Source organism: Garra rufa, chromosome 6, assembly GCF_049309525.1.
Source record: "Garra rufa chromosome 6, GarRuf1.0, whole genome shotgun sequence".
In the NCBI taxonomy this organism is placed as follows: Eukaryota; Metazoa; Chordata; class Actinopteri; order Cypriniformes; family Cyprinidae; genus Garra; species Garra rufa.
In genome coordinates, this window is record NC_133366.1 from 47053704 (window position 1) to 47066808 (window position 13105).

General features: G+C 31.1%; 1 protein-coding gene across 1 annotated transcript in view; it reads left to right on the top strand.

The window, feature by feature from the left end:
* The first annotated feature begins 1521 nt into the window (after positions 1 to 1521).
* Positions 1522 to 13105, top strand: part of LOC141337280 (sodium/mannose cotransporter SLC5A10-like) — a 39352-nt gene continuing 27768 nt past the window's right edge. Inside the window, exons 1-7 of the mRNA XM_073843070.1 lie at positions 1522 to 1551; positions 5184 to 5288; positions 7260 to 7319; positions 7543 to 7647; positions 10255 to 10360; positions 11834 to 11914; positions 12893 to 13098. Coding sequence (XP_073699171.1) covers positions 1537 to 1551; positions 5184 to 5288; positions 7260 to 7319; positions 7543 to 7647; positions 10255 to 10360; positions 11834 to 11914; positions 12893 to 13098 — 678 coding nt within the window. The 5' untranslated portion in view covers positions 1522 to 1536. The remainder of the gene's footprint in view (positions 1552 to 5183; positions 5289 to 7259; positions 7320 to 7542; positions 7648 to 10254; positions 10361 to 11833; positions 11915 to 12892; positions 13099 to 13105) is intronic.

The window sequence follows — 13105 nt, forward strand, 5'->3', positions numbered from 1 at the left end:
AAAAAAAAAACTTTTATTCAGCAAGGATGCATTAAATTGACCAAAACTGACTATAACAACTTTCACATTATTACAAAACATTTATATTTAAAATAAATGCTGTCCTTAATAAGAGATGTTTTTGAGTACCAAATCAGTGTCATAATGGCTGTATTACCATCACATGAATAATATATTTTAAAATATATTAAAAACAGTTACTTAAAATGGCAACGATATTTTACAATATTACTTTATCAAATAAATGCAGCCTTGGCGAGCAGGAGACTTCAAAATCATAAAAAGCCCTAAATATAAAATAATGAATAACTTGCAAGGGGAGACACAATAAACTGGAAAGAACTACTCTAGAAACAGCCAAAGACATTATTTATTCATCAAACTGTATTTCTAAAATAAACTAAAGAGCTTACTGAATTAAAATGCAAATTCAAAATTACTCAAAAGATTAATTAACTTGCATCTTGGGTGAATAGTGTTGTATTTCCAAGAAATTAATATAAATGTAAAGTAAAGTGCATCCCATGTGAACAGTGACCCCAGTCAACACTAAAGGTATCGCTAGTGAGTATACTTATGTCCATGTGTAAGATTGATGCTAATGGTTAGTGCATGCGTGTGTGTTAATGGGTAGCACCACTGGGTGTTTAAGTAAATGATTCACTTTGTTAAGTGTGTCTAGGGATGTTTGTTAGACTCTGTCAGTCACATCAGCTTAGTTAGATCACACGTCTAAATGCTCTGATTATACGATTAAGCATGTATGTATGTATGTATGCGTATGTGTGTGTAGTCATGGGTGTTTGTGTCTATGTGCAGGTGCATGTGTACATCTCTGAACTCACAGCAAGCAGCAGGGTTTGTGTGTCTTCAGGGATGCGTTTCATCTGCCTTGTTGTTTTCATGTAGCTGCAAGTTTGCTTCATTAAACTGATGTGTTTAATGATCAATTCACACACAGAGAGCTGACTGACCGGAACGCCTTGTGTCTTTCTGTCCTCCTTGTCTTGTTGTCTTAGTCTGTGTGTGGTGTGTGTGAAGGCAGGACATGGCGTCTAACTCTACCACGAAATTTTTCGCCCTTTCGCAGTCTTTCAGCGTATCTGATATCATTGTAATCGGAGCCTATTTTTTATTGAACGTCGCAGTTGGAATATGGGTGAGGCGTATTAGTGTATTTGCATAATTGTGTGTTTGGATTAACTGTAGATAATTATTATTATTTAAATACGTTTAATCATTTTCTGTTCTCACAGTGTGTATATATTTAAACAAATATATTCAATTTTGTATAGGAATGTGAATGTAAACTGTGGGAATTAAAACTTCATTTAAAAATGTAATACTATTCTGACATACAACTCCATTTAAATTTTGTACAAATTGTTGTCTGTGTGTATGTGTGTGTGTATGTGTGTGTGTGTGTGTGTGTGTGTGTGTGTGTGTGTGTGTGTGTGTGTGTGTGTGTGTGTGCTTCAGTCATCTTGCAGAGTGAGCCGAAATACACTAAGTGGATATTTTCTGGCCGGCAGAGACATGGCTTGGTGGCCGGTAAGTAAATATAATGTAAACTGACCCAACTAAAGAAATATAGAAATAATAAAGAAAATAAAGAATAAAGAAACAAAAAGCAGATAAAATTACTAATAATTAAAAAAAAAAAATTACCTCAGCTTACTATGATTAAAGCCTAAAAATAAATAAAATAACAAATTATCTTTTTTTTTATTAAAAAAACCCAAAACATTTTACTATAATTAAAGCCTAATAATGAGCAGATGAAATTACAAATGATATTTTTTTTAATTAAAGAAAAAGAATTTAATAAAAAAAGGAAACAGTTTTTTTTTACCTCAGCTTATGATTAAAACCTAATAATGAGCAGATAACAATATTAAAGAGAGAGAGAGAAATAAAAATGTAATTAAAGTTTTTTTTATGTTTTTTAACCTCAGTTTACTATAATTAAATAAAAAATTCAAAACAATCTTTGCTTGTAATAAAAAAGTACCCCAGTTCACTATGATTAGAGCCTAATAATGAACATATAAAATTACAAATAACCTTTTATATATAAAAAGCATTTTTACCTCAGTTTACTAAGTTTAAAGCCTGATAATGAGCAGAGAAAATTACTAATAATCTTTAAAAAAAATTGACCTCAGCTTACTATGATTAAAGTCTAATAATGAGTAGACAAAATTACAAATATTTTTTTAATTAAAAAAAACTTTTATCCCAGTTTACTATGATTAAGTCCTTATAATAAGCAGAGTAAATTACAAATAATCAGTTCTTTTTAATTAAAAAAAAAAAACATTTTACCTCAGTGTACTATGTATAAAGCCTGATAATGAGCAGAAAAAATTACTAATAATCTTTAAAAAAAACATTTTATCTCAGTTTACTATGATTAAAGCCTTATAATGAGCAGATGGAATTACAAATTATCTTTTTTTAATTATAGAAAAAAACATTTTACATCTGTTTACTATGATTAAAGCCTAATAATGAGCAGATAAAATTACAAATAACCTTTTTTAATCCAAAAAATGTACCCCAGTTTAAGGCCTAATAATGAGCAGAAATGACAAATAATCTTTAAAAAAAAAAAAAAAAAAATTCACCTCAGTTTATGGTTAAAGCCTAATAATGAGCCTAATAATTTTTTTATTTAAGAAAAAAACATTTTACCCCAGTTTGCTATGATTAAAGCCTTATAATGAGCAGATAAAATTACAAATTATCTTTTTTAATTAAAGAAAAAAACATTTTACATCTGTTTACTATGATTAAAGCCTAATAATGAGCAGATAAAATTACAAATAACCTTTTTTTAATCCAAAAAATGTACCCCAGTTTAAGGCCTAATAATGAGCAGAAATGACAAATAATCTTTAAAAAAAAAAAAAAAAAAAAAAAAAAAAATTCACCTCAGTTTATGATTAAAGCCTAATAATGAGCCTAATAATTTTTTTTATTTAAGAAAAAAACATTTTACATCTGTTTACTATGATTAAAGCCTAATAATGAGCAGATAAAATTACAAATAACCTTTTTTAATCCAAAAAATGTACCCCAGTTTAAGGCCTAATAATGAGCAGAAATGACAAATAATCTTAAAAAAAATAAAAAAAAATAAATAAAAATTCACCTCAGCTTATGATTAAAGCCTAATAATGAGCCTAATAATTTTTTTATTTAAGAAAAGACATTTTACCCCAGTTTGCTATGATTAAAGCCTAATAATGAGCAGATAAAATTACACAACCAGTTATTTTTTTAACTAAAAAAAAAAAACATTTTATCTCAGTTTACTATGATTAAAGCCTTATAATGAGCAGATGAAATTACAAATTATCTTTTTTAATTAAAGAAAAAAACATTTTACCTCTGTTTACTATGATTAAAGCCTAATAATGAGCAGATAAAATTACAAATAGCCTTTTTTAATCCAAAAAATGTACCCCAGTTTACTATGATTAAGGCCTAATAATGAGCAGAAATGACAAATAATCTTTAAAAAAATAAAAATAAAAATTCACCTCAGCTTATGATTAAAGCCTAATAATGAGCCTAATAATTTTTTTATTTAAGAAAAAAACATTTTACATCTGTTTACTATGATTAAAGCCTAATAATGAGCAGATAAAATTACAAATAACCTTTTTTAATCCAAAAAATGTACCCCAGTTTAAGGCCTAATAATGAGCAGAAATGACAAATAATCTTTAAAAAAAAAAAAAAAAAAAAAAAAAATTCACCTCAGTTTATGATTAAAGCCTAATAATGAGCCTAATAATTTTTTTATTTAAGAAAAAAACATTTTACCCCAGTTTGCTATGATCAAAGCCTTATAATGAGCAGATAAAATTACAAATTATCTTTTTTAATTAAAGAAAAAAACATTTTACATCTGTTTACTATGATTAAAGCCTAATAATAAGCAGATAAAATGACAAATAATCTTTTTAAAAAAATCACCTCAGCTTATGATTAAAGCCTAATAAGGAGCAGATAAATTTACAAATATTTTTTAAATAAAAAAAAAACATTTACCCCAGTTTACTATGATTAAAGCCTAATAATGAGCAGATAAAATGACAAATAATCTTTAATTTAAAAAATATATTTACCTCTGTTTAATATGATGAAAGCCTAATAATGAGCAGAGAAAATTAAAAAAAAAATTCAATTTTTTTTTTACCCCAGTTTACTATGATTAAAGCCTTATAATGATTAGAGTAAATTACAAATAATCAGTTATTTTTTAATTAAATAACAAAAAACATATTTAAAGCCTAATAATGAACAAATAAAATTACACATTTTTTTTATAAAAAAACATTATAAATTACGAATAATCAGTTATTTAAGTCAGTATATTGTAACTGCTGGTTTTCTTTTATTAACTGCTACCTAAAAATAATAAACTGTTAGGTACAGTTAGACATTTCAGATTAAAAAAATTATTCATATGTCTGAAATTAAAACTATAGGGAAAAAAAACAACTATAAATCCACCGAAAGGAACTAAAACTTTTATAACTTTTATATATAAGTACATTACGCATTATGAAGATTTTGCACTAATCAAATCAAATCACTAAGCACACCTGTCACATTTATCAAATCTCTATCTTGTACAAAAGAAATGTCCAGCTTCCACTAAAACATAAGATGGGCTTCAGCATCTAAACTAGCATGATCATCAGCTTGTGCACAGTGCAGATAGAAAGCCGCTCTGATTACCACAACAGACAGACCAAAAAATTTAAACGAGACTTTAAAAATAGTGTTAACTTTTTTGCCTATATTGTTATGTATAATTAGTCATTAAAATAAAAAATAGGAGCTATAACAAGTCACCATTTCTTAGTCTTCTTTTTTTGCTATTCCTTTAACTGGTCTAGAATGACAAATGTTTTTAAAATTAAAACGGCCACAAAAACAAATGAGGTCATACAAATATAGGCTTGTATATATACATATTAGACGTGTCTCATAATTATACAGGAATTAAAACAATGCTGATTACAACAGTTTCGCTTGCATGTCACACCGCAAATACTGGCTGTGTCACGTCAACTAGCCTGCAGAAATAAAGTCTGACTGTTGTAAATCCAGTTTTACATAGAGTCCAGTCTGTGAACTCCACTAATATGTCATATGAATGGATGCAGATTGGTGCATCTCTGTTTGCCAGCAGTGAGGGTTCAGGACTGTTCATCGGTCTGGCCGGGACGGGGGCAGCAGGAGGGATCGCAGTAGCCGGATTTGAATGGAATGTGAGTGATTTAATTTTTAATGCCTCATTTCTATTTTCCCTCTTGCAACACTTATAAAAACTTCATGCAAATGCACCTGCATTTGATTAACACTAGGGGGAGAAAGTGGACCAGCTTCTGTCTTAATACAGTCAGGAACAATGGGTGCTGAAAACCCTATTCTTAGTTTTTGTCTAGACTGACGGTCCTTTCTGTTAATCCTTTGTCTGTTCTGTCAGTCTTTAATCTTTACAAGATAAATGAACCTGAGGAACAAAAGTGCTATATAAATAAGACCTAAATTGTTTTTCAAAGAATGTGCCTTGAATAGATGTGTATTTTCACTTGTTCCATTGATTTCCATTTACTTTTACTTGTCTAAATTTATAGGGGTGTATATAAGTGAAGTTAAAAAACGAATTAACTTTAGATCAATTAAAGTTAGATTAAAAACACTTTAGGGTAATTAAAGTTAAAATGACTTCCAATTTGATTATACTTGAAAATTTAAGGCTGCAACTGAACTTTTTTTCAACTGAAGTTGAAGTAGGCGGAAATTGTTTGAACATGCAGTTGTAGTCAAAAGTATCTGCAAAATGTTAATTATTTTACCAAAATAAGAGGGATCATATGCATGTTTTTTTTCTGACAGTTGTTCACGAGTCCCTTGTTTGTCCTAAACAGTTAAACTGCCTGCTTTTCTTCAGAAAAATCCTTTGAGTCCCATAAATTATTGTTTTTTTTTCAGCATTTTTGTGTATTTGAACCCCTTCCAACAATGACTGTGTGATATTGAGATCCATCTTTTCACACCGAGGACAACTGAGGGACTCATATGCAACTATTAGAGAAGGTTCAAATGCTCACTGATGCTCAAAAAAGAAAAAACAATGTATTAAGAGCCGGGGGTGAAAACTTTTGAACAGAATGAATATGTGTACATTTTTTCTTATTTTGCTTAAATATCATATTTTTCCCATTTAGTTTTGCCTTTCAAATGCTACAGAAGATACTTACATGCTCCCCAGAAGAAAAAATAAGTTAAATTCACTCTAATCTTTAAATTCCAAAAGTTTTCACCCCCTGGCTCTTAAATCATCGTATGAGTGAGTGAGTGTTTGAAGCTTCTGTAATAATTGCATATGAGTCCCTCAGTTATCCTCAGTGTGAACAAAATGGATCTCAAAATCATACAGTCATTGTTGGAAAGGGTTCAAATACACAAAAATGCTGAAAACCCAAAGAATTTGTGGGACCTGAAGGACTTTTCTGAAGAACAGCAGGCAGTTTAACTGTTTAGGACAAACAAGGGACTCATGAACAACTATCATTAAATAAAAAACACAGCTGTGGATCATTCAGGTAACAACACAGTATTAAGAATCAAGTGTATGTAAACTTTTGAACGGGGACATTTTTATAAATTCAGCTATTATTTTATCTTGTGGACTGTGTAAAAGTCTTTAATGTGAAATATCTTATTCAGGTCAGTACTACAAGAAGAATAATATTAAAGAATAGCATGCATTTTGTATGATCTCTCTTAATTTGGTAAAATAATTAACATTTTGCACATTCTACAAGGTGTATGTAAACTTTTGACTATTTACAAAAGTATTTACAAAGCTAAACTGTAATAATTCCCATCTATTATGTTTTATGTTCCACATTATTTTATGTTCAAAATTAGCTGCAGAGACACAAAATAAAATACAAATTAAAGGTTTGCACTACTTGTAGTAATGCAAATAAGCATAAGTATAAAGAAAAAACAACCAATACACTTTACAAGCAAAACATCTTGAAAAATCGAATAATATATTATAGATCAAATATAGACGTGCCTTCATTTTCTAAATACTTTTAAGGCTTCTGTATTCAAAACAAACATATATCTAATGCAGATTTGCTTCATTTTGTTTTTTTAGGATGTTTAAATGTGAAAACTAAACAGATTTTCTGCAGTGCAGTGATATTTTCTCTCTTTATTAGGCAACTTATGTCCTGCTGGCACTTGCCTGGGTCTTTGTCCCAGTTTATGTCTCTTCTGGGGTGAGTTTCAGCTGTACACCAAACTACTGCTTATATGAAGTGCCAATTGAGCTATTAAATGAATTAATTAAGAACTTACTTGCCGCCACATGCAGCATAGACTTGCAGTCTCATTCTCTCACGTGCAGACTCACCACATGTGTTACTTTCCCAGATTTGCCTATTAATTTGCTTAGTTCATGCCATTGCCTCTGCACTTCCTGTCTCTCTCTCTCTTTCACAGATTGTCACAATGCCAGAGTATCTGGGTCGGCGGTTTGGAGGAGAGCGAATTCGCATGTACTTGTCAGCTCTCAGTCTGTTGCTGTCTGTGTTTACCAAGATCTCAGTGAGCATGAGAACACACATACAGTCATACTTTTTTTTTTTTTCTCGTTTCTTTCATACATATTCCCACAAAGCTAAAAGTCAAACATTAATCTACAAAGGCTTCATTATTGAGTCCTGTATTGCTGCGCTGGCATGTTTCTGTACCTAAGGAATTTAAAGTTGTGAAAGAGAATGCAGTTTAGCTGTTTCAACATCTGTTTTTCCACTGCAGACACACAAAAACACTCACACGCAAATGCTCATGCTGCCTTGTTCGCTTACAAACCGACACCTAATGCTAGGTATTAAACTTTGGCACTTTTATAACAAAAAGTTTGGGGTCAGTAAGATATTTTGGTAACACTTTACAATAAGGTTAACATTAGTTAACATGAACGAAGAACTATTTTTTATTTTTTATTGATGTTGTTATTGTTATTATTATTATTATTATTATTATTATTATTATTATTTTATTATTATAATTATTGATATTACTGTTACCATCATCACAACATCATACTGTAACCACCATCCTTGGGATTATTGTTGCTATTGTTATTATTATTATTATTATTATTATTATTATTATGATTACTGTTATTATTGATATTACTGTTACTGTCATCACAAAATATTAACCATATCATCACCACCTTTGGTGTTATTGTTGTTACTCCGATTTATGGCCATTTCTATTATTTTTGAACATGCTAATACTACCTATACTGCTACTACTACTTATACATGATTATTCAGATTGTCTTGTTCTCATTTTTCATTTATTATCATTGTTTTTTTTTTTTTTTTTTTTTTTTTTTTTTTTTGTGGTTAGTATAGTTTTTTGTTTGTTCTTGTTTTGTTTTGTTGATATTGTTTCTGTTGTTGTTGTTTTTGTTTCTGCATTTACCATGTATGTTTTTGCACTCCGAATAAAAAAAAAAAAAAAAAAAAATGGTTATACAATAAAAAATACTGCAATTTGAAAAAAAAAAAAAAAAAAACATGAACGAAGAACAGTACTTCTACAGCATTTATTAATCTTAGTTAATGTTAACTTCAGCATGTACTAATGCATTGTTAAAATCACAAGTTGTGTTTCTTAACATTTGTGAACTAGCATGAACAAACAATGAACAACTTTATTTATATTAACTTAAATTAACAAGGATGAATAAACAGTGTAATAAGTGTATTGTTCATTGTTCGTTCAGGTTAGTTAATACATTAACTAATGTTAACAAATGACACCTTATTGTAATGTTACCGATATTTTTTTTTAAAGAAATTAATACTTAAATTCACCAAGAACATATTAAAGTGATCTCAAGACATGTATAATGCTCTGTTTTAAATATATGCTTTTTAAAAAATTCCATTAAATCAAAGAATCCTAAAAAAGTATAATGTTGCTGCTTAATAAAAAAAAATTAAACAGCACATCTGGTTTTAACAATGATAATAAATGATTCTTATGCAGCAAATTAGAAAGTACTGACACCAGAGATAAATTACATATTAAAACATATTAAAATAACAACAAAAAAAAATTAATATTTAAATTGTACAATTAATTTTTTAGTGTATTTTTAACATCTGTGAACATAAGAGAAAACATTTTAGAAAAAAAAAATCTTATACTGACCCAAACTTTAGAAGTAGTGTAGATCATTTTATTAAATGGGGAATAAAAGACTATTTAACAGGTTTTGTATAATCACGAACATATAAAAAGCGAGAATTAGCACTTGCCATGGGGGGGGAAAGGTAATAAATGAGATCTTAAGCTAAATTAGAGAGCAATTTGAGACTTAACTCTTCTACTTCCCAGACTTTCCTCTTAAACGAGACGCAACAAGTAATCTCATGTCTTCTCTACAGTTTTAGAAGACATCTTAATAAACTGTGCTTAGACTTGACAATATGCACACATCAAAAATAATTGGTTCTTCATTGGTTCTTTGGGGTGGTTGACGTGCTATATAGCACCACTTCCATACAAAGAAGCCGTTCTTCATTTGAAAGGTTCACTTTTTAAAATAAAGGTTCTTTATTGGCATTGATGGTTCCATGAAGAACCTTGAACATCCTTGGAACCTTTCAAATGGAGAAAAGGTTCTTTGTAGTCGATTAAGTTCTTTTGATTTTTTTTTAATGTTCTTCAAAATTGTTCTTTTAAGAACTGTTCACTGAAAGGTTCTTTGGAGGACCAAAAATGGTTCTTCTGTGGCATCACTGCAAAAACACCCTTTGGAATCTTTATTGTTAAGAGTGTTCCATGGTTGTTCAAGGTTCTTCATCGAACCATCGATGCCAATAAAGAACCTTTATGTTTTATGGTTCTACATACAGTAGCACCATTTGACAAAGGAGCTGTATAGCGCCTTTAAAGATACAAGCTATATAGCTGGTTCCAAAGTCTAAAAATAAAAGTCAGACTGATGTCTTATCAGTTTCTTCCAAGACCAACTGATCTAAGCTTTTATTGCCAACAATCATTTTATAGCTTTACGTACTCTTATACTTTTGTTGTCCAAGCAATTTGAAGAGAAACACAAATCGGTGACAAAATATGCATTGTAACTGAACACAGCGACCTGACCTCAAATTTCTCTCTCGTTTACAGACAGATCTGTACTCTGGAGCTTTGTTTGTCCAGGTTTGTTTGGGCTGGAATCTCTACCTGTCCACTGTGCTCATGTTAGTCGTCACTGCTCTCTACACTATTGCAGGTTTGTACGTATATTGTATACATACTGTATAAAAGTTTGGGGTTGGTAAGATGTTCACCAGTCCTGCATTAGTCAGCCTATTTGAACTGTTTTCTATTTTACTATATGTGACCCTGGACCACAAAACCAGTCTTAAGTGGCTGGGGTATATTTGTAGCGATAGCCAAAAATACATTGTATGGGTCAAAATTATAGATTTTTCTTTTATGCCAAAAATCATTAGGAAATTAAGTAAAGATCATGTTCCATGAAGATTTTTTGTAAAATTCCTACTATAAATATATCAAAATGTAATTTTTGATTAGTATATTGAATATGCATTGCTAAGAACTTAATTTGGAAAACTTTAAAGGTGATTTCCTCAGTATTTTGATTTTTTTGCACCCTCAGATTTTCGAATAGATATATCTCGGCCAAATATTGTCCTATCCTAACAAACCATATGTAGAAAGCTTATTTATTGAGCTTGCATATGATGTATATATCTCAGTTTTGTAAAATTTAACCTTATGACTGGTTTTGTGGTCCAGGGTCACATATTTTAAAGAGTACTTATTCCTCTGATGGCAAAGTTGCATTTTTAGCATCATTACTCCAGCCTTCAATGTCACACGATCCTTCAAAAATCATTCTAATATGCTACTTTGCTTCTCAGAAGACATTACTCACTATCAATGTTGAAAACGGTTTAGTAATATTTGTGTAAATGTGATTTTCACGTATACTAACGCATTTGTAAGCTAATCAAGCTGGATAAATAACATGTTTGTTCATACAAAAATGTTGATAATAGATTAATCAACAATGAACAATATATGCATGTAACTTAACCATAAAATAGTCTGCTCATGATAGCTCTTGTAAAGTGGCACCGCTACATTTTTCAGTAGTGAACAGTTTTCTAATTAGTATTTGCGGTAAACAAGTTCTTTTTCCAACCAGCAGAAGTGTAGCGTGACAAAGCACAGCATTTGTTGTCAAACATTAGATTTACAGCCGAGCGAGCACATGCAATGCTCAAATGTGGTCTTTAAGAAGTTTCTGTAATGCTGTAAAACTGGATGGGGTGGCGTAATGGTTAAAGCTCAGTGCTCGAAAACAGGAATTTTCCTGGTTGGAGTTGTGGATAGTGTAAATTATAAACTAGAAGAGTCCTCGAGCGAGCTACTTAACTACTGGTTTGGATATTACCGTCGATTGTTTGGAAATAAAAGCTGGTACTAAATAATTACTTATTTAAACTTTCTCACCGAAGCCCGGTGGTTCAGTATCAGTTAATTTTTGCTGTAGTAATTATGGTCTACGTGACTAATTTCAGCATAATTACATGATTACTTAAATCCGCTGCTCTGCTGTCACTGTATTCACTCCTCTGTCTACAAGCGCTATTTCAGACTTGACCCGATGACTCATATCACATTAAACCATCATGAGAGAATTGAGCAATACCCGCTTAATCCTCTGTCTCTCCAGGTGGCTTGGCTGCTGTAATCTACACCGACACTCTTCAGACCTTCATCATGATCATTGGAGCGGTCATCCTCACCATTACAGGTCAGTCAATCTCAGGCCTCGTCTTTTATTCTCCTCTGGCAGTGATTTCATGTCAGCTGTCAATGGGGAAGCAAGTACATCTCGAAACTGCTGAAAACAGATGGCAACTGTAAGAGAACATGTTTGACAGGCACATTCATACATTGCATTTAAAGAAAGGTCTTATTTTCAGCATCAAGATCCTAAATGCAACATGAATTCCTTTGAATCTTACCTTTACTTACCTCTGGTGGTCTGCTGATAAATGCAAAAACAATATACATGTTGTAAAATTGCCTATTGATGATTAAAATTTTTTTTAAATCAATTATTTAAAAATTCAATATACACAATTTTTCTTGCATAAATGCATAAAACTTAGAATACTCACCAAATGCGAATATTCAACACGAATGAGCTTTAATCAAAACAAATGCATTCCCATGGAGCTTTTCACATTAGGGTCGAACTTTTGTCTTTTAATGGAATGCATCATCTGGAATTTGTCTTTCCGCAGCGAAAGTAAAAACAGGCAAAAATAACACATTTGGTGTAATGTGGAGCAGATTTCACTGTGGCTGTTACAAAAATAGAAACCAGACAACAGGAAATGTCCTGTAACATAGCTGTTCAGTGCCGAGGAAAAAAAATTGAGGGGTTTTAAATCTGGTTAGGACACATTAAAACCTGCATAGCTGGTTAGTATGGAGGCATGGAAATGGGGAAATCCCATAAATGTCTTTAGCAGTTTATGGAAAGTCATCTCTAAAGGTTTTTGGGAACCGAAAATGAATTTAAGAATGTGACACGCAAACACACACACAAGTCTAAACAAGTTAAAGAAATTTAAATATTTTAATTGGAATCAATTCAACATTTACATTCCATTTGACGCCATGTCATTTTGATGCTACTACAGAGTACAATTAATGCTAAACCTCTACATGTTACCCAGAAAGTAGAAGATTTAGCTGATATGTATTTATATACATGTTACAGCATTCAACAAGATTGGAGGCTACAATAACCTGGAGAGCGTGTATTTGAAAGCTGTGCCGTCTAAGATCATCCCAAACACAACATGTCACCTGCCCAGGGCTGATGCCATGCATCTGTTCAGAGACCCCGTGCATGGAGACCTACCCTGGCCAGGAATGACACTGGGATTAACCATTCTTGCAACATGGTACTGGTGCACCGATCAGGTATGCT